General features: G+C 39.8%; 1 protein-coding gene across 6 annotated transcripts in view; it reads right to left on the bottom strand.

The window, feature by feature from the left end:
- Nucleotides 1–23,587, bottom strand: part of TENM2 (teneurin transmembrane protein 2) — a 1,142,683-nt gene that overhangs the window by 862,021 nt on the left and 257,075 nt on the right. For all 6 annotated transcript variants that reach the window (XM_019740872.3, XM_019740888.3, XM_019740899.3 and 3 more), the window contains exon 3: nucleotides 7,503–7,802. In XM_019740872.3, coding sequence (XP_019596431.3) covers nucleotides 7,503–7,728 — 226 coding nt within the window. In that variant the 5' untranslated portion in view covers nucleotides 7,729–7,802. The remainder of the gene's footprint in view (nucleotides 1–7,502; nucleotides 7,803–23,587) is intronic.

Below are 23,587 nucleotides of genomic sequence, written 5' to 3'. Positions count from 1 at the left end.
TTTATCTCCCAACTCCTCCTCATCCTTCAAGTGTATGGAAGTACATCACATTTTCTGGCATCCCTAATGGGCAATTCTAGGTTAGATGCCTCTCCAACACTAACCGATATTTTCCCTTTCATGGAGTTTATCAGATTGTACCTAGTGACATGTCTATTACATCTTTCTTTTATAGGATTGCTAAGCTTTGTGAGGCTAGGGACCACGTTTGCCATATCATTGTTGTGTACCATAACACAGTTTCCCACAAGTACCCCAAAGTATTTCTGAACTCATCTGAATGAAGAGGCAAAAACAGGGCCGTGTTCTAAGTTACCTAAGACCACTCGTGGTCTGAAAAATATGCTTGAGGAAAGACTAAGGAAAGGAAGAAATTTAAATGGTGAAGTGGTTGTATAGTGTTGAAATATTAGAAGCTTCTCATGGAATGAGAAAATTGGAACTAAGATAAATTAAGAAGGAATAATGGTCACAATTTGGTGAACATCGATATAAAGAACCAAGAGGAAAGATAGAGTCTTGGCAGACGCTACCTAAAATGCAAGAGTTGTGATACTGTTCACAAAAGCTGGGAAATCAAAAATGGAAACAGATTTTGAGGCAAAGACAATTAAGTTTGGTAACTGATCATGTAAGAAGACATAGTCCAAGGGTAGTTAGGAAAGTGAAAATGGAGCCTGGGGAGACCATGCTTGCCTCAGACTTGAGCATCGCTAGGGTTAGGAGCATCTGTTATCAAGCCAGTCAGTATTCCTTACCTACTTCTGATATAAGAACCTTTCTTTCCTGCATGGAATCCATTCCATGGGGTTTAGGAGGTGCTCACCATAAGCTGTCTCTAGGCACAGGGTACATAGACAACTAAGTCAGAGGGATAGCTAGAGCCATCACCATGTGTCCATGCCAGGACTATCTGAATCTTCCTTGGGAATGTTCTGCTGAAGAGTGGGGAAAACAAACAAACAAACAAACAAGCAAACAAACTCTTTATAATGATGTTACGAAAAGAAGAGAATACGAGAGTGGGGTTATGAAAAGACATCTTCAAACAGATCTCTTTGAAGAATAAAGCCAAGAGAATGAGAAATAAGAGATGATATGTGTGAGGTCAGACGTATTGCTAGATTCTCCACTGATAATGACAAAGCATCTTATTTTTGCATAAGTTCATTTCAGTTCAGATATTGTCTTACTTTCACTTATCACTGAAATAATCTTGGGAAATAGACACAGGGAATGCTGAAGTTAAAAGAACAAGATTGTTGTAAGGAAACTGCCATGGAGAGGAAAGAGTAGAGGACTAAAGGTAAAACTCTGGAGAATTACCACCATAAAAGAGCAGGAAAAGGAAGACAATTCAAGGAACGTTAGATCCAAAGTTGAATGCAGAATTACAGAATGTGAAGGATAACAACTGGGCAAACTGAAGAGTGTTACTCAATGGCCACAATTATTGGAAATATAGATGTAATCCTGGAAGGGCAGTGAATATCAATCATAAGACTTCAGATAAAATTGACTAAATGACATAGACTCCAAATGATTACATACGGAGTGAAGAGAATGGATTAATTTTCATCCAGAGATTATATGGATAGACTCTTCTCTTAAGTGAACCCATTCTAAAATTTACTACATGCCATAAAATACACATCTCTAAAAAAAATTGTTTGTATCCAATGACACTACCTTAAAGCATTTTTCGAATCATTTTTTTTTTTTAACTTGTAAAATTGTCTGACTAGAATTCTATTATAGTGGTTGGTATGATCTGACAGCTGTTAGATGGTATCTTTCATTCCTTTCTAAAAATAGGGAAATAATTTGTGAGTTATGCTCATCTTTGGGAACAAAAGATATGGTGCGTAGGGAGTCAACTGCATTCTATCAACAACGGGAAGAATAATGCTTCGTTTGAAGATGTCAGAATTTTGCAAGTCATAGGAAACAAATCCAAGAGGAAAAAAAATAAATAAATTCTGTGGCACACAATATTCTGAAGACTGGAGAGCAGATCATCACCGCTTTTGCTGGGAATAGGGTTAAAATGACAATAATTATAATTATAACCAGTAGCCTTTATTCAGCACTTATTAAAAGAGAGACAATGTCCATAGCATGGCAAACATATAATTGTTAGAAATGATCCCAACAACTATCTTGGTGAGAACTTTTACAAGATGGAGAAAATGAGACTTAGAAAGTACATTCTAGAACGTGATCAAGGTCACATTGATAGAGCACATTAGTATTAGGATACTAACACAATTTAACTTTGGATCTGCCTTCTTAACTACCCTCCCATATGCCTTTCATAAGACGCTGCATAGATTCAAATTAGTCTGGAAGAAGACAACAAATCATATTTCACTGAAAGATGGTAGAGTGTCTTTTTTAAAAGATTTTTCTTTAAAGCAACAACACAACCAAAGATTAAGAAGCACCATGTTATTCTCAGTTGAGCTATGAACAGAAGTCGTGCCTGGAGGCAGAAGAACAAATTGAAAGCAATGTTCTCAAGGTAGTTTTCAGCCTTGCAAATACTGACCAAACAAACTTTTGAACTTCACTAAGATCTAAAAGGTGTGGTGTTCTTTGTAAAGATTAGCAATTTGAAAACAGAATCTTTCTAACTGTTGCTTTGGGTGCCATGAAAAAAAAAACTATTTCAGAACAATGGTACAGACAGAAATGCTTACAGGTTTTCAAAGCATGTCAACAATTATTATTTATCATTAATTGAATCAATATAGGTAACATGTTAGCTTACTAGTGGTTCATGAGTTTTCAGGTCATTGATGCAGGTTAAATATACGCCTTGACAAAATTACACAGAGCAAAAAATGCCGCCCAAATTATTTTAAAGATCACAGGAGAGAGAACTGATTTATGAAATACCAAAATCAAACCTCGCCAAAATGAATATGTACTTGTACGTACGTGTGTTTGTGTGTGCTTATGTATTTTAAAAGTGCATCGAAGGGTTAGTGAAAGTTACTTCTGTGCTAGAACCGATGGAGAGAACTGATGCAAGCATACTTTCAAAAAATCCAATCTGCCCCCAATTCTTTCTTCAACTTTGACCCAAACAGCCAGCCTGAGGTGCAGAGAAAGAATTCAATCTTGGTCCCTCTCAAGAGACTTGCACTACTAACCGGAAAGAAGGGCTTTTTGAGGCACGAGAAGCCTGGCTGAACTCTCTGGCCCATTGGGCCCTGGCTAGCGCAGAAGCCAGTCGGTTCTGCTTACCTGAGCAATATCATTTAGATAGCAACACCTTTCTTGGTAAGTGTTCCAGGTTGAGAAGTTGTGCAGAAAGGTGAGTGTAGGGGAGGGCAGAGGATCGGTGCTAACAGCCTGGCACACGTCTGAACAATAGAAACTTTTCCTACAGTTGGTTAGTGGAAGGGCTGAAAGGAGGGACACTTCCTGGGAGCCTGGAATACCGTGTTTCTCCGAAAATAACACCATCTGGACCATCAGCTCTAATGCGTCTTCTGGAGAAAAAATTAATATAGGACCCAATCTTATATTATATTTATTATATTATATATGACCAGGTCTTATATCATATATGACCCGGTCTTATATTATATGTGACCGGGTCTTATATTATATTATATAAGACCTGGTATTATAGTGAAATAAGATCGGGTCTTATATTAATTTTTGCTCCAAAAGACGCATTAGAGCTGATGATTCGGCGAGGTCTTATTTTCGGGGAAACACGATAGTTGTGGAAATGGAGGACAATAGGTGAGAAAAGGAATATAGATCAATGGGGCCGGTGGTAATGCTCTGTATGTGTTCAATAGATATCAGGGACTGCAGTTCATGTACTATTAAGAAAGGTTTAAAGGTGTTGACCCCTAAAACAATTATAAATTGAACTTCATAGTCCCTCCCTAGCCTTTGACTGAGGCTTTAACGTCTTGTGTTTTGTTTATGTACTGGGGGATCCAACAGTGGTTGAAAACATGGCTCTTGAATCCAACTCCCTGATTTGAAACCTATCTCCACTTCTTAAATTCTTACCTTGGATGATTTATTTAATCTCTCCATGCCTCAGTTTCCAAATCCATAAAAACGGGAATGATAACAGTACCCACCTTACAACATTGTGACGGATGTTAACTGAGGTAAAACAAGCCTAAAGCTTAGACTGGCATCTGACATGTAGAAAGTGCAGACTAGATGTGAGCCGTTATTCCTTTATTATTATTGTTGCTGTTCCATACATCTGAACGCTGTACACTAACTCATCCTGGGGCAGCACAGAATGCATACCAGAGTCACAGGCACACAAATATGCAAAAGTCCAGTTCAAGTCTAACTTTAGGCTCCTAAGACACAGCAGGATGTCTTGTATATCACACTGCTCTACACCCTAACATCAGGGTGTGGGATCCAAAAAGCAGCTTATACAACTCGCCTGGGAACTTGGCCGACCTACCTTCTTCACAGTGGAATCTATTTCACAGGTGGGATTGGCATTAGGTCTGATTATAGATCAGACCACTGGTCCCTTTTGTCAGGTGCATTAACTCTCCGACCACTAGGATGATATTTATTGCAGGATTAGTCATTTACTAATTACTCCAATGGCCACAGACGTAAGGTCAGCGATTTTCTCCCTTCTAACCAGGAGGACCCAGCATAATAGAGGCCAGACAGATAATTAGAAGAAGAGGCCCACAATAAAAGAAGGCAGAGGAGGATTCTGTGTTGAAAGCAAGCAAAGAAGGCAGAATTTGACAGGCGCTTCTATCAGCTTCTCAGGGGAACACCTGGCCCCTCTCTCCTGCTGGGACCTGGCAGCTTCTCACAAGTGATACTTGCAGCCGGCCAGCTGGGGAAACTGGACAAGGTCTGACCCTGGCCTCACATCACTTTACTGGCTGGCAATTCTTTTCCACTCTGAGCATCTGGAGAGTCATCCAACTGTGTTTGCCAAACTTGCTTGTATGTGACAAGCGTGTTTGTTTTATAATCAGTGTCTTGGGTTTTAAATAAGAATCACAGGAGATGATCACACGACGATCCCTGCTACTGCGCCTCTAGGCTAATAAGTACTGAGATGATCCTGCTCTTTGATTTCATGAATAAGAAAATAAAACGGGAAATGCATGACATTTAAAAAAATTATTGTTATTACTGAGTGTAAAATTTATTTTAACCCTCTCTGTAGTAGCTAAGTTTCATGTTGAATGTGCCGCTTGCCAGATTGTATCTCCTGTTCCTCCTGTGCTTAAATATGTACTTATTTACTTCCTGCAGAGTTCAATTTTAGAACCCATCAAAGGAGATCCACTCAGACTCTGGATACATTTTCATGCATAAATTCATAGACGTCTTCAGAAGGAATTGCACTTGCATATGCAAATACTTTCCTATGCCTTTTCATTTTTACTTTTGGCCTGCACAGTTTTTAATTCATGCAAACACATTATCCAAACAAATATGGGCTCAATAACAACACACGGCATGTGTGAATTGTTAATTGCAAAGCTATGAGTTTGATATGGCCAAGCAACTTCCATTATTATCAATGGAGAGGAACAAGATTAAACAGGAAGAAGAAAGGTATATTTGAAAATAAAATCCCAAGCATTTGGTTCCATTTTATGTAAATATTAATAAGGGAAAATGTGACAGGCCAATCCACAATTCAACAATAATCTGGGATCTACAGTTCAGTGAACAATGTCCCAGAAGCCAGGATGCACCTTTAATGAGACTTAGAAAGAAGAGCTTACATTTCAGCGCAGAATCACAAGAAACAAAATGTATGCAGCAACACCGTAAATGAAACCAAAAATACAGCAGAAAATGAAAGGCTTTCAACCATGTTGAACGTGCATCACCTTTCAAAATATTGGAGTCTTGTATTAGTGACGCTCTTGGAAATAACAGAAAGGTGCCAGCATTTTTCATACTGGAAACTTAAGCACTCCCTTAATTAATTAAGCTGTGATTCTTCATACATATATTTTTTTTCCCCAGTTCCCACTACATACATTTTGGGGTCGGGTGAGAACATAACAAGTAAAACACTCGTTGAAGTCACTCACAGATCAAAGACATTTGGTACAGAGCAATTTGCAAGCAACCCTCCCCCTGTTTGAAATGTGTTTCATTTACATGAGCGTAACTCTGAAAATAAGAGTGAAGATTAAATAAAAATTGCATCTTGCAAGGGTCCACAACTGCAATGGAAACAATTTTAACTGTTTCTCAGCTGATTTTTCTGTAATATTATATTAAATGTAAAAGCTGGAGCTAGGCTACACTGAGAGCATATAAAAGATGTTTTTTATAACAGGCACTGGATTATAGATTTTACATATATATACTGTTTTCTAAGAAAATAATAACTAAAAAAATAAGAATAAGTTAAGGAACTTAAGGAAGCTCTGAAACCTTAATGGAATTCCAAGCTGCTTTCCATTGAATGTGTGTGATGCTGCATAGAAGGAAACCTAATCTCTAACGATATTTGGAGGTGGGGCCTTTGGGGGTGAGTAGGTCATGAGGGTGGAACCTTCATGAATAGGTTTAGCGTCTTTATAAATGGGGGCCCAGCGAACTCCCTCACCCTCTTCAGCTATGTGAGGACACAGGAAAAGATATCTGTTTGTGAACCAAAAAGAGGGCTCTCACCAGACACCAAATCAGCTAGCTCCTTCATCTTGGACTCCCAGGCTATAAAATGCGTGAAATGAATTTCTGTTGTTTATAACCCAACAGTTTACAATATTTTGTTACAGCAGCCTGACACACGCTAAGGTAACTCATTAGAATTAAATTAGTTGCCACATGTATTGGGACAAGAAATAAAGAATCAGTGATGTAATAACCTGGCAGACCGGGTCTTGATCCTTGACACTGGCTGAGTGACCTTTCCCAGGGCATCCACTGTATTTTTTGTGCATTCTCTTGTAATTTTGTTAAGGCAAAATTAATCGAACACACAGCAAGGCTGGCAAACAGAATGCAAGATGTGGAGCTAGTGAGTCAACTTAGCTATACCACTTCTCAGCACGGTTTTGCTTTGGTCTACATGTGTACACATCGACCTTGAAAGGTGCTAACACAATTCCTAATGGACATTGGACACGAGGAGAATGCCAACTGTTAGTATTTGGGAGAACACAAATTTTACTCCCCAAAGAATTAAAAAATAAACACTATAATTCAAGAGGAATACCCCTTATAGAGCCCAGGGTCCCCTATGTTGTTTCTGTCAAAACCCACCACGATGGGTCTCCAAAAGCAACCACCAAATTGTCAAAGAATTTAGTGTCCAGGACAAAAGAAGCCCTTTCGTGATGCCCACAGGCGTTATGGTGCATCAAAGGGACTGTCCTCCTCAATTAACTCTAATGGAACACTTGGTGGCTCCATGCTTCGCTCCCAGTGTTCACCAACCTTAGTCATCAACAACCAACAACAACGCACGTCAGAATGCAAGGCAGCACGAAGGTAAGGCCCGCTCCACATACCTTGTCTTGGAAACTCGTCTGACTCCCGGTGAACGAGGTCTGTGACCCGGTTTCCATAGTGCAGCCTGCTGTCGTGGTCATAGGCCTTCAGAGTCTCGCTGGAGCTGTAGGACTTCTGCGTGGGCACGCGGCAGTCTTCACTGTCCAGGGACGAGCTCGTGTAGCGGCACTCCTTGCTACACCGCCCTCTGGTCAGGGAGCGATGTCGCCGGTCCTTTACATCCATTATTCCAGATCAGGCAGGACGCGGATGGTTTCCGAAAAGTCGGGCCTGAGTTTTGGCGCTTGTCACTTTACCACCTAAAAACATCGAAGGGAACAACCAAGACTGTGATTAAAAGAAATGCTGTTGCCCGTTCTGACTCCCGTTCTGACTCAGATAAAAACAAAAAAAGGCCAGTCTGGTCAGTGCCACAGAATCTGTTTTGCAAATGTTTAATGTATACTGAAACAATCAGCCTACAGAGAAGGGCTTGATACAGTAAATTAATTTTCTTGCTGTTTAATTTAATAGATTTGGGGGAAAACGTAATAGCAAAATAACTCATCTTTTGATTTTCTATATGCGCTCAAATGACATGATATCTGTCACTCTAATGCAAGATCTTACTACGAAGCAGTTCAAAGCAAAACTGATTTTATCCTTATTTAATTATAGCCTCTTATTGCTATAGCAGAGTTGGGAAAAACAAACATCAAAAATAAATAAAAATAAATGTATACGAGGCACAAATTTATGCTGCTGAAGCTTTGCGATGGTACCATGTGAATTCGACTAACACAAAATCGCCCATCTAGGTCTGGAGAATAATACGATAAGGCGTTCTTGACATGCAAATGCTCTAACTCCAATTCTTTAGGGAGCCTTCAGCAATCTCCTAGTTGGTTTTCCCACCTTTGCAGATCTGTGTTTTGGACACACCTGGTCACCTCTTTTCCCTAGACATCTATCAACAGGAGATCTTGCTGACAAGAGTTCCCATTGGCACAAACACCGCATCACCAGCCTAAGCCCACCCATAATTCTGCCCCTTCCATTGCTGGGATATCCCTTGCAGAAAAGGAAAACAGGGAAGAGCACGGACTACAACAGGAAAGATGATAGAAAGGAACCTCTCTAACATGAACTGGCAACCAGGGAGCCCCACCGTCTGTCACTGGACACCGTGGGCCTGGAAGCATGTGCCAAATATCATTCAGAAAACACAAGCCTTCTGCCTAGTAAATACAACAAAAAATGCTTAACTGTCTCCAAGTTCCAAATGATAGGCTCCTATTGATTTCACCAGCCATGCAAAATAGCAGGGACCACAGGGCCAGGGTCTGGACAGAATGGACAAATAAGGATTTTAATTAAAATGGAAAACACAACTTAGAGCCAGTGTAATCATTTTTCTCCAATCTACTGTTGCTCTCTGAGTCCTCAACGTGTCAGGAAATACTTGGGGAACAGATGTGTAGTTCTGAGCCCCTCTGCTCTTCTTTGGTTATTTACCACCCTGCAGTGGGATACCTACATGTAAACCAAAGGCCTAGTCTATACACACACGATGTGGACGGCATCTGTCCTGAGCCAGCAGAAGCCAAGTTAGCCGTCCCTTATCTTTTCACACCAAGAGGCCCTTCCAGATCTCAGCAACCCTCCTAATGTACACTATTTGTATACTGTATCAAATACTGCCTGTAATGGACAATTTTGTTTGGCAATTGGCCATGAAAAAGGGCGCACGTGCTCTGAGCACCAAGCCCAGTCAGTAAAAAATAACAGCTAATACTTAATTTCCTAGCAGCTACAGCTCCTGACTCAGGAAGCTGAGAAGTCCCTTTGAGAGTCGCCAGTCAAGACCCAAGTCACCAGTCAAGATGGTTGGAGGACACCAACATTCAATGCTGGCATGTAAGTTTTTGCTGTGCAGCGTTGATTCAACTGTGGTAACATTAATGCAATTTCTGAATGCCAAACATCCTCTCCTTTCATTTCCAACATGTGATCTCAGCAGTTTAGAATCCATGTTATAGGCTGGTTACGAGCACTGCTATTGAAGCCTTGATGGGATGTCAATCTCCCCATAGGCCCACCTAGCCAGAGGCCTTGTAAAATTACTCCTGGCCTTTCAGACTCAGTTTCTCAACCAGTGAAAATGGAAAATAATAGTATCTACTTCATAGTTTTCCTTTCTTTTCTTTTTTTTTTTTAAATTAAAACAGATACTGTAATAAAGCTCCCAATATGCTATCTAACACATGGTAGCGGCTCTATAATAAGTGGTTTTTTTTCTTCTTCTTCATCTCTGAAGGATTAAACTGTTATTTTTTGTCCTTAGCTAAGTAGTCACAGACTTGTACTAGACAGAGGGTGGAGGTGAAAATATAAATCCCTGAAAAATCAGTTCTGATTATTAATCTCAATACTTGGAGCACTAACCAATAAAGGAAGGCCTTCAGCACCTATGGAGGGCATATAACGCCGTGTAGCAACCTTGAGGAGCTGGCCACAAGCACGTTTTTTAGGGAATCGAGTGTTTTGAGTGGATTTGATCATTTCCCTCTCTCGGGCTTCTCTGTAAGTTTTTTTAGTGTCCCTGACTCATGAAATCCTATCGCCTCTAATTTGCACCATGCTTTGGAAAGCAGGTTGACATTCGGTGTGTATGTGTATGTGATTTTATTTTACTTTTAAAAATCATGCTCTGAGTTAAAGGCTTATTTTTAAAGACTGAAGGCTTATTACCTATTTATAAAGTACAAGACATTTTGTGTTTGGACGTTTTGATGTCTAATTTGGTTGCCCAGTGATCTTTTCCTGTTAAACCCCTGTTTCTTGGCTATGCCCTTGAGAGTTCAAGTTTGCCAGCAACGTCGTCTTCACACAAGTGATAGAAATTTTTATATAATGAGGTAAAAATCACAAATCTTAGTCAGGGAAAGTTAATTTCCTAGGAAATTGAGCAGAGTACACAGACTGTTAGCCTATAGATACTCTGCATTCAGGCTGCCTGTTATTTAATTTTTTTTCCAATATATATTTAAAAGACAAACAAGGACATTTTATATTAAAATCTGGGTCTCCAGCTTATCATTAAAAATTGGGCAGTTTTGAAATGTCTGCTCCCAGAAATATGGAATTAACATACTTTCACCTATTCCTCCCAGTAAGTTCAGCTTTAAAACCCTGGCGTCATATGTGAAGCAAATATGAAAATAGTCTGAAAGGTGAAAAGAAGAGGCAGATGAACTACGGCCCTCAGGACCCAAGGAACAACACTGCGGTGAGTTCCTGAGATTCTTTTTTTTTTTTTTTTTTTTTTTTTTTGCCCTATATATTCCAGACTTGGAGCTAAACACACTGGCAACCCAGAAACATCAATAGGCACAGACAACAAAGTCTCCAACAGAAGTTGGCTCCTTCTAGCCAAAGAATTATGAAAGGAGCCGCCTAACAAAAGAGACAGCTTTTAGACAGTAACCACCTCACTCTATCCAAACTACATGGAAAAAACTATAGCCTCTCCCCATCTTCATCAATACAAGCCAAGTGGGGAGCCTAGATTCCCACGCCGCTGAGGAAGCAACAAGGGATTCCCACTTCAAAAGCAGTGGTTTCAGAGAAGGCTAAGAAGAGAGCCAGGATTTTCATCCCTTCCAGGAAGTAATGGGGTCATTCCCTACTCATAGGGAGCCTGGCCTTCCACCCCACTCGTGGGAACAAGGTGGCCCTCTCGTTCTCTGCAGGGGTGATGTAGGAGGGGGCTTAGCCTAGAGTCAGTACTTTCACTATCTCCCAGTGGTTACGAGTCCTTCTGCCCCTTGTTAGCGGTTGCTGGTGTCAGCAGATGCCCTGTGTGGAGAAGTAATCAGGTACTGATACCCCTACCACTCAGGGAGGTATGAGTGGAGAGACCTACTGAGAAGCCAGAAATCCGACCCCTCCCCCAAACTCCTAACAGGGAGCTCCCTGCACTTGGGTGTTAACAAAGAGTGAATGGGGACCCTGGACTTCTTTTCCAACCTACCAATCATGAGATGGGACCTCTCTCATTCTCACAGAGCAGGATCAGAGGAAACCAGCTAGAAGAGAAGGTTTAAATAAGATCCAGAATCTCGTAATACCCAAAATGTCTAGTTTTCAATGAAAACAAATAATAATAATCACCTGTCATACAAACAATTAGGAAGACCTCAAATTGAACGAAAAGAAGCAATCAATAGATACAAACACTGAGATAACAAAGATTTTAGCATTATTTGAAATAGATTTAAAAACAGCCATAAAAAGGCTTCAGTGAGCAATTATGCATGCAACCGAAACAAGCGAAAGAGTAGAAAGTCTCATCAAATAAAACAAAGAGTCTCAGAAAACAAACAGAAGATATAAAGAAGACTCCAATGAAAACTTTAGAACTGAAAAAAACTAAATAAATAACAAAAAAGAGAGACTAAAGAAAAAAAAATGAACAGAGCCTCAGAGACCTACAGAATGATAACAAAAGACCTAATGTTTACGTTGTTAGAGTTCCAGAAGGAATAGAGAAAGACAGGGGCTGAGAATGTAGAGAGGGACTGGGAAAGTGCTAAATACATCCAAACTTGCAAAAGACATAAAGCCATACATTGAAAGAAGTGAGTAAATCCCAAATAGGATAAATCCAAATGCATCCATATTAAGACATATTATAGTCAAACTTCTGAAAAGTCTGCAAAGCAGTGAGATAAATGACACTATGTAGAGGAAAACAATTTGAACGGAAGTTTCTCATCAGAAACCATGGAGGCCAGAAGGAAATGGCAAAATATTTTTCAAGTACTGAGAGAAAAGAACTTTCAAACAAGAACCCTATATAAGGTGAAAATATCCTCCTAGGATGAAAGACAAAACAGGAAATTCTCAGATGAAGAAAAAATAAGAAAATTTGTAACCAGCAGACATATTCTACAAGAATGGTTCAAAATTGTTCTCTAAAACAGAAAGGAAACAATGAAAGAAGAAATCTTGCAAATAAAAGTAAAAAAATAACAGTTGAACTTCATCAAAATGAAACACTGTTACTCTTCAAAAGATCTTGTTAACAGGATGAGAAGACAATATACAGACTGAGGGAACGTATTTACAAACCACATATTTGATAAAGGACAGATATCAAGAATATACAAATATTTTTTTAAAACTCAACTTTCTAAAACAACAATGTACAACTTAAGAATAGGCGAAAGACATGAAGTGACATTTCACTAAATAGGACATACAAATGACAAATAAACACGTAAAAAGATGTTCAACATCATTAGCCATTGGAGAGATGCAGATTAAAACCACAATGAGATATTACTACAGACTTGTCAGAATGGCTAAATAATGATGATGATGGTGATAATAATTATAACAACACTAAGTACTGGCAAAAATGTGGAAAAACTGGATGACTCATACATTGCTGGCCAGATGTAAAATGGCACAGCAACTTTGGAAAACAATTTAGCAGTTATTAAACAAAGAAACAAACAAACAAACGACTAAATGTGGAACTGCCTTACAACTCAGTAATTGCCCTCCTAGACATTTATCCTAGAGAAACAAACCTTACACTTAAACAAAAATCTGTACACAGATGTTTGTAGCAAAATTTTTATTTATAACAGCCCAAGACTGGAAACAACCCAGGTGTTCTTCAAGGGGCAACTGGTTAAACAAACTCTGGTATACTCATGGCATGAAACACTACTCATCAATAAAAAAAAGAATGAGCCATTGATATACACAAAAATCAGGACGCTATCCAGAGAATAATGCTGAGTGAAAACAGAGAATTCCAATGGTTACATGCTGTATGCTCCACTTGTATAACATTCTTAAAAATAACAGAAGTGTAGAAATGAGACCAGATTCATGGTTTCCAGGGTTAAGGTAGACGTGGGGGTGTGAGGGAAGTGAGTATGGCCATACATGGACATCACGAGGAATCCTGTGGTGATGGGAATGTTCTCTATCTGGGCCATATCCGTGACCACATCATGGTGATCACACTGGACCACAGTTTGCAACATGTCATTGGTAGAGGGTGACTGAAGGGTATTATGGGATGTCTCTGTCTTACTTCTTGAAAATGCACATGATTTGAAAGGTATACCAAAGTAAAAAGCCTTATACATGTAATCGCTCGCTCTCTCTCTCTCTCTCTCTCTCTCTCTCTCTCTATATATATATATATATATATATATGAAAATGTGTGTATATATATGTATGTATATATATATATATATATATATATATATATATATATATATAAAATATAAATTTTAATCAGGCAATCCAGCAAACTTGGACTAGAATTCCATCATGAAAACAAATGCCTATCTAGGACATCACTCATAATTTTAGGCTGGGCACAAAAGCTCTAATTATTATTATTAGTATTATTATTATTTTACTACCCTTTTGATTTTATAATCAGTCTGCTTCACTTATTTGAAACCCCTGCCTGGCCAATATATGTCATTATATTCGTGACTTTTGGTGCAAATGAAAAAGAGAGACTGTTGTGACCCCTGGAAAAGATCCTGAGAAGCCAAATACAAGCAGCAGCGTTTGTCAACATATTTTCTTCTTAAGACAATTCTAAAATAATAAGATGTTGGTCTTCATCTTAATATGGTTAAACAACCATCCTCTGTCTAATGAAATGCATTCATTACCTGCTATGGACAAGCACTCTGCATAGTCGTCCTTGAAAGTGAAGGTCAACAATTCACAGGGGGAAATGCAAGTTTAGAGACTGATTTTACAAAGTAATTAAAATTGCCTTGAAGCAGTAGGAAAGACGGTAACCAAAATTATAAATCTTTTCCCTAAGCCTCTGCCTTTTGCGGCACAGACAAATGGCAATCATTGGATGGCAATGCCTCTGCCCGCTCGTTACTGCTATGCTGAGGCTTTGTTCTCTTACATTCCACATTTCCTCCCTGGAAGAGTGTTCACACTGCTTTTTTCATCAGTTGCCTAAGTGGGTTCCATCACTTTAGCAGAACAGACTACAGAGATCTTGCCTGCAAGCCTTTGTCTAATTAACTAATCCTGTGAGCTGTAACACCGTTGACTATTAACTTTTCAGATTATCCAACTACTTAAGGGGGTTGACTTGTTAATCACTGACAGCCCACTTGAGATGTGTGTGTCTGTGTGCATGTGTGTGTATTATATATGTGAGTGGAACGATATGTGTGTAAATATGTGCATGAATGATGCATTGGGTAAATTTAAGCACATCCAACAGAGAGCTACCATTTTCCTGTTACGACGCATACTGCAGCTAGTTGTCTAAACTTCATTCACCCTCATCATTGATCTTTGATGACCCCCACTCTCTGGGCATCCTTTTACTGTGCTTGGACATATTTATCTTACAAACTGCAGACCTTTGGATGGTTTGGTACCAGGAAAGCCAGTCATTTCCAGATACCCACATGGACTGCAACTCTGTCAATTCTGAACAGAGATCAATTTGACCCGTTTCTTCCCATTGGAAACTATGAAAAACCACTGAAGAAGTGTCTCTAGGAAGGAGTGGAGAAAGTCAATGCATGTGAATCAAATGTGCTTGTTTCCTAATCTGAGCTGATGTCACAGATCTTTTAGAAATCCAACAAAAAGTTTCATTATATGAGCATGTTTATAGTTTAAAAATATATACATTTAAAAGATCAATCAGAAAGCTCCTGGAGAATATCTTTTTTCCTTCTGATAACATGTTAATTGGATTGCTTGCATATTTCTTAAATATTGCAGGTGTCATGCTGCTATGTTTCAAGATGTAATAGATAACACACGGTCCCTTTATCCATAACTCCTCTGTAAATTTTGCCTATTACCAAAAGTGGAAATGCTAAGTCAACCTAAAAACAGTGCATTCACAGATTCCTTTTGTGTGTATTAGAAATCCTCCATGAAAGTGGTTTACTTTAAAATCATTAAGCACCAAAGGGAACATAACACAGAACCCCACACACAAAAGAGAGAGAAGCTGACCTAGTGGGGGAATTGGATTCTCACTTACTTGGCCGCTCCCTGACCCTCAAGTTGGGCTCAGATGGACATAGTCTGAAAACCTGAGTGTGTATGCAAAGATTTCCAGTCTCTTTTCTCAGAAACATTTAAGAACAAGCCTGAACATACATACACTCCAAAATGCCTGGACATAGAATATCCCTGTGGTCTCTGGATGGACCAAGGAAAATATGGTTTAAAGATCTACAAAACTAGAAGATAGTATCCTACTCATTTAATGCACTAGGAAATAAAGGTCAAAAGCAATTGGCTTTCCGTTCCCCTGCACTGTAATACTGATATACTGGGGGATAAAAAGCCAATTCTGGTTAATGTCCAGAGCAGAAAAAGCAAATTCACAACTGTATTTTGCTCTTTAGCTTTAGAGCTACATGATGTTGCCTTTTAGAATCCGTTAGGGTCCCTGGAGCCATTTGCACAGGAAATGATGAGAGCGGAACCAGAATCTGCCGTCTCTGAACTTTATGAATTGTGAAATGCAACGACATTTCTGTGTGCTAGCAGTCCCAGCGAACCAAAGACACAGAGGGACACAATGCACCCTAGGAGTCTAGGTGTTTGCCATCATAATACAAGCCTGCGGGTTTGCATCTAGTATGCTTATTTGAATAACAATAAAAAGTCAAACGTCCACCTCACATTGGTATTTAGTCTCACTCCATGTCTTTCCCCCCCATTCTCCAGTTCAAACTGTTTAACATTCAAGCCAGTCAGCATGGTTACACCGCCTGCTAAAATTTCAGAATGAGACGTGGAAGTTTACTGAAGCCTTTGCCTCCTCAGCTCCACCTTCCCCACATGCAGGCCCCGCTGCTCTTCTCCCATTTTCCTCTGTGCCTCCTGAGATCAGGAGCCAGACAGATGGCTGTACCTTAGGCATCGGCTCAATTACCGTAACCAGAAAGACAGTCCCTCCCTCTCCTCCTCCCTGCGATGCAGCGCTAGAGAGGCAGCGGAGCGGGCAAAGGAGCCCACAGCCTCAAAATCTAATGAAGGAAAGAACAGAGCAGCTTCTTCCCATGTCGCTGAGTGTGGCCTTCTCATACAAGAGACTGAACATAGCACCAGATACTCAGAGGGAGCAGGGGCTGTTGGACCACTGATTTCCGAGCAAAACATCAAAGTAAAACATCGCTGGCAAGTCAAGCTCCCGTTGACAAATGCCCACACAGCGCCAGGCTTTGAGTTAGGCTCCTTGAATTGCGCAATTCTGCAATACAAGTATCTTTCTTTATGCGTGCCTTAGAGATGGAACCAGAAGAGACTCTGGGAGGTTAAGTGACGTGCGAACTGCACACACTTAGGGAGTGCTCATGCTGACATTGGGACTGAGAGGCGTCTGACCCTGAGTCCGGCCTTCATTACCAAAACAGTAACTCAGAGAAAACGGCAGTCTTAGAATGTTCTATCGCATCCCTTTTGGTCACTGAATTTGTAATTGTCTGAGAACCCCTGTCCCCCAATTTTCTCATGAATGGAAGTAACCACATCACAATCCCGATGAATCCAAAAAGGAAAACATCCACTCTATTGACCAGTATATGCAAGTGCCTCTGAGACATCATGAACATGGAGACAAAGAAGAGGGACATATGAGACATCTCGTGAAGAGTTGACAGGGATAGGCCTCAGTTTCCACTGCTGGAAAATGAAGATAAGGTGCCTGCCTTGACGGGTTAATGTGAGAATGCCAAAATGGGATGTATGCATCTCCTAATAACAGATGCTCAAATTGCGACGAACTTTAACACCACCACCATCAACGGCATCCCTGCCGTCAGCAGCATCTAGCCATTAAAACCTGCGGTGGCTGTTAACTTAGTGATCTTCAGAGTACAAGCACCACTCTTCCAAATGACACCTGCCAGCGTGTCTCGGTTCAGAGCTCTAAAGGGTTAGCACAGTAGCACTTTCTTAGGCTGGACACACAGATACCCCTCGCCCCATGTGGGATCCAGCTTTTGCTGCAGGAAACACTTTGTCTAACACTGAAAGTCTGAAACTGAGATGTTCTAAACATATCACCCATTCTTCTGAAAATCAGAGAGATGTTTGCCCTGTGTTTTAAATGGAAATTATTGAGTTCATCATAGAAATGATCACACAGGAAAAGGATTAGTTGTTTATAATTAATTCATTATCTGTCCAGAAAGGTGGATGCTGGTAACTGAAAATTATGTTGTTTACGGGGAATGAATGTTGGAGGTGGAGATGTAGGACTTCAGGGACTGGGATGGGTCTAAATTACTCTGCATAATAAATAGTGACATAGAAAGGTCTTAAGAGAGTAGGGAAGTGCAGAGACTGGAACCAGAGTAATTTACACACCCTGTGAGAGAGGATGTAAAACAGCGTATTCATATTTTGAGAGGGAGAAAGAGAATGGGTGGTCAGCTCCACAGGAGTCTGCAGAGTAGAATGCTAACTAGGTCATGTCAACTCTTGGTGTTCCATGCCCTCACCTAAAAAAAAAGATGGGGGTGGGGGCTAACAGCACCATCTACTTTCAACATTTCTCTTATGTGTATGTGAGGATGGAGTCAACGTTTTCTATTATTTTGTTATTATGAGATTTGCTTCAATGATGACATGGCACAAGAACTGAGGTGACAAATTCAGAAAGAAGTGATAACAAGGAGAGCATTCTGCTCTGTATGAGACACTCCTTGAAGGCAAGGACCTTGTTTCCCACCAGTCGTCTATTTCCGGGAGCTGGCAGAGAACCTGCCTTAAAGAACACCTGTAAAGCTGTGTTAAAAATAGTAAGGATTTACACAGAGGCAGCTGAAGGGGGAGGGAGAGGGAGAGAGAGAGAGAGAGAGAGAGAGAGAGACATTTAAAAGGCCTTAGGCCACTTTTGTCTTTCTTAGTGTTTAACTGTCCTAAACATGTTTTTCAAATCTATTGTTAATTTTCAGGATCTACATAAGAATTTTCATATAAATTTTGTAATATATTTCCTCCTGCTTTGTCAAACAAATACAATGTAAGTTCTCTTTTAGGATAGCTTCTGCTTCGTTAACTGGGAAACAAAATATAAATATGCCCAACTGCTCGGAAATTTTTAAAACAGTACTCAAAGAACAGGAGCTGGCCATTGATGTGACATAAAGTCAGCATCTGTGACCTACCTTTAAAACATCTTTCTGTTTTGGAAAGTATGTGCTGAGCACTAAAGCGACGATATGTCAACAAATATGTCTGTAAAAACCAGGTAGCAATTTTTTTTTTCCACATTCTAGGGTGTGTAGCAACTACCCCACTCTCCCACTGTAGCACAAAAGCAGCCAGAGAAAATACTTAAATGAATGGGTATGTCTGTGTTCCAATAAAACTTTATTTACTAAAACAGCGAACTAGCTGGATTTGACTCTCGGCAAGAAGTGTGCAATTCTGGCCAATCATTAGCTTGAAACTAAGCATGGCTTACCAAGGATCTCTCAGAAGAGGAGGGCTACCTTATCACACAAATTTTGTCACAATGTTGAATTAGCACAAACAAGATATTAATGGTGAACAATGTGGGGGCACGAACTACTATAATGTAACTAGAGGAAATTGCTTGTATTTAGGAGCTTGCTGATATGAAACAGATACATTTTTGTGGGCCACAAGCCAAAGCTGTGCATCTCTTGAGAAGACAGACGTGAAAGTTAACTGCTCCTGTGACAGTTATTTGACAGTTATTCTGACCTATTTGACAGAAAGTTGACCTTTTCGCACAAGATATGTTTAGTTCCTGCTTGACTACTCCTGCAAATTGTTATTTGGCTAATTATTTTCTGGCACTGAGGTTTGTCAGTGAGTATTAGAATCACCAATGGTGACATCAAATTGTTTATGTTCTTACGTCACTTCTTGTTTTCCTATCTCTATCTTATTTTGTGTGTACAAGATAGAAGATGATAATTCATTTACCAAATGACCAAAACTGTTGATAGTTCAAGTTTCAAGATCCAGAAGGACCCAAACCCCCAGAAAGCAGCTCCTATTATTTCTGGCTGAAAAGGGTATCTAGGTGGACATGCTAATTAACTAGAAGGAGGGAATCCTTTCACAATGTATACTTATATCAAATCAAATCATCACGATGTATACTTTAAATAGGTTACTATTGGTCAATTATACCTTAATACATCTGAGATAAAAGTTTTAAAAATTAACAACAACCCAAAAAACACAAAAAACACTAAGGAGCAAGAATTTGGATAATAGTTTAAGAGTTCCTTTATACAAGCCTTTATTAAAAGGATTGTTTGTAGTCTATGCCTGCGATTGTAGTTAGGTAGTAAATCAATAGGTGACAGGAAACAGAAGATTAGAAAATGCAGCGCCTGATACAACATTTTCATGTGAATTTAAAAATAACTCAATAACATCAATCTCAAAATTATGTACTTGCTTGCATTCCTACATTTCCTAATGATCCCTCAAGGTATACCATTATATTTTTACAGCCATTAGCACTGCCATTCACCAGAAACATAATGCTGTAATCACTCAGAGGTTCAAGGAAATGAAAGTCTCTCACATTTGCCTACTACCCTCTGTTGTCTAATATAGTATCAAATGTTACAACAGTGTAAACTCTTCCATACATGCGGATAAAAGCCTCTGCGGGAGACAGCTGTGATGAACAGCCTGAAACATAGAGGTAGCTTCTGATTTTTGAGGAAATGTTCCCTCCCAAAGCAATTACCAACATCCCTCATGCTATGAAATGTGTGTGTCCTAACACGGCTGCCTAGAAAGTGAATCTGCCTTCTTCCTTACCTTTGATTATAAAAATGGAGGGTCCCTCTTGTGGGGAAAGAATCAAGGCTCCAAGAAGTCATCAAAACCCTGCTTTCAAAAGACACACATTTTTTTTTTTTTTAAATCCTGGAAATGGACAACGAAACCCAGATTTGATCAATTAATATAGGCCTTCTGAAGGGTTGCTAGAAACGCTAAACAGTCAGGATTTGGGGGAACAACAACTGAGGACCTAAAGCACAGACGAACTTGCGAACAAAAGAAGGGCGCACACAAGAATCAAACGCCAGTCAGAATCTATCAAATTATTTCCCAGATTCACCAGCAGGATGATGTGCAGTATTCTCTGGGGATTCAAATACAACTTCATAACACTGTACAGAAACAGCTGGATTTTAAAAAGTAACAGGCTAATTTGGCCGGCAGGACTGGTTGATGATACAGAGCAGAGGCAACAACTCAAAACATACTGAGGGATACACCAATAAAGCAACGTGTTTCCCATAAACCACAACTAAAGAGATCGCAGGTGGGATTAGATGGTCCCTACTTATAAGAGGTATCACAGGACAGTTCCATTTTGTGATTTGGCACGAGTTGTGTCCCAAAATATCAATCATCTATGTACCTGGGTATCTGAAACCTCCTATAGAATGGAAATGTCCCAATTACTGCACCATACTGGGAACTTTATATTCGCTCTCTCTTTAAACAACACGACAACCATTTTATCCAGGTACCCCTATCCCCATTTTACAGATGATAAATACAGCAGAAAAAACATGTCTTCAGTTACCTGAAAGCAGCAGAGGCTGACTGTGATATCTGGTTTTAAATCTAGATGTCACCCAGAAATGCCATCTCCTTTTTGTTTCTCTTCTATGTATTCTATTGTTTCTTAACAACAGGTTAAATTTCTACAATGTGAAAAATGACCTCAAATTTCAGGAACTGAGAAAGTACTCTATAGTCAACTACCTTTCATTATTATCTAAACTTTGGAAAACTAAATTTTATCTCCAATAAGAAGACACTTCAAAAATAAATGATTTTACAACTCTTAAATTCCATGATCTCTGTGTTAACCTGCCTTTCCCTTAGACCCATGTGTTTTTATGTGATTTGATATATATATATATATATATATATATATATATATACACACACATATATATGTATATATACATATATATGTGTATATATATGTGTGTGTATATATATATATATATATATATATATATATATATATATATATGAATGAATGAATTAAAATGCCTTCCAGGGCAATTTTGCACCTCTCCTTGGGATGATTAGTGACAATGTGCAATCTCACAATCATGATTGATGAATGTTGTAATAAGGAGATGCGGAAAGGAGAGACTCGACTGGATGAAGTAGGAAGAGTCAGACATCCCATAACTGGGACCTGCCTTCATTCAGTCCTGCGTTTTTCCACTTAGCAAGCACTGAGTGTGCACCTCCACAGAGGTAGGAACTATGTGAAATACGGTGGACCGAAAATGAGTAAGATATGGACTCTGTCTCAGGGACCTCACCCACTGCTCAGAAGCCAGACCCAAGCACAGATAAGTAAGTTCATCATCAGCAGTGTCAGTACCATCAGCAAGATCACTTAGGGGCTATACTGTAAAAGCTATCCAATCCCCGCCTCTGCAGTTTGATTGGAACAAGAGTGAGCACGTGACCCAAGCTAGGCCAATCAGAGTATTTTCTCTAGGAATGTGGAAATATTTGGAGGTAAAGAAGAGACGAATTGAAATTTGCTGTATTCTAGTAGTACCTGTAATGCACATGGTGGGGGAATGTGAGGTCAGAAACTCCTGCTCATAAACAGATAAGCAGATGCAGAAGAAGACTGTTTGCCGAGTAAGAGAAGAACAAAGCAGCTGTACAGATGAAGGAGTGAGAGTCTGTGCGATTTTCCAATCCCTAGTTCTAGTACCTTCTAGGCCTGGGTATAATTCTGCAGTTGGATTCACAGAGTCAGCCCTAAACCCTTAGAATACGTTTTCCACTTCAGCTTAAATTAACTAGCATTAGTTTCACAAATTTGGAACCCAGAAAGCTCAGTGTAAGAAGCTATCACTTAAACTTACATGAAGTAAAATCATTTGCTAATACCATCACCCGCACCTCATCCCCAACACCCTATCACCCTACTAGCAAAAACCCTTTAAAATGGCTGTCCAGTCCACCTTTCCCTTTGTTTATCCACATGGTGGCTTCAACTTCCCAGGAAAGTCTCTTCACTGTTTTCCTTTGTGCTTGGCTCACATAAGAGTTAGCTGTTTCGGGTAATAAAATCTTAGGCTGAAAAACTACTTAACGCATTTTCTGTCTGACCTTGCACATATCGTGGGCATCCAGATGCCTAGGTACAATCTGATGACGTTAACAAGTCCGTCTGCCAGTATGACTTGCTAAGCAAACGTCGGCAACATTAAATGCCCAAGGTACGTAAACTGCTGAAGAAATATTATTCATATGGCAAAAGAGACACGGCCTGGTGATGGAATTGTGGCTCTCACTTCGAGTAGGGGAAGACATAGGAAGCAAACAGGTAGAAACATCTTGACTCAGTGCTTGTTTGGGTCCGTTATGGGGAAGATTCTGCAGTGTAGCGATTCCGTATTCAAGACCCTAGTGAGGTGAGAACTTGTGTTCCTCTGTAGCTGTTGGGGAAGGGGGTGTTGGAGACTGTGACACACACTCCATGGGAAAACAGCTCCGAGTTTAGGAACAAAACACGCAATACTCAACTGGTGCATTTCCTAAATCACGCAGGAATATATTTCCATATGCAGTAACAGCCAAAGTGTTCAAGCATGCCCCATCTTGTCTACTGCATCGAGATTTACAAAGCAAGAGAAACTGAGAAGGTGGGTGTAGGTGGGCGAGAACGTGTCCCCAATGGCCAGGAGCATGTGTTCACAAGGTTAACGCTTCCATGCTAGCTAGCCCTGTAGCCAAATTATCAATCTTTCCATCCAATCTTTTCAAACAATAAACAACAGTATCTAAAATATAAAAACACTGCCTCTTCTTTTCCAGACCAACCGTTTAGCAAAATTAACATTTGGGAGAACATGAGACATTCCATTGCACATAAAATAGGCACCCTGGCTAGTGGGAATTCCGTATTTGACCTGGTCCCAGCTGCCGTAGATGCAGGACAAACGAAGAAATATGTTTTTACTCTTCATTAGAATGAACAGAATTGCCTAGCATTTCTAAATGTTTTATAAATCAA

This window comes from Rhinolophus sinicus, chromosome 5, assembly GCF_057876585.1.
Source record: "Rhinolophus sinicus isolate RSI-liver-muscle chromosome 5, RSI-T2T, whole genome shotgun sequence".
NCBI lineage: Eukaryota > Metazoa > Chordata > Mammalia > Chiroptera > Rhinolophidae > Rhinolophus > Rhinolophus sinicus.
Note: the sequence above shows the minus strand (reverse complement) of the source record. Positions and strands in the feature narration are given on the sequence as shown.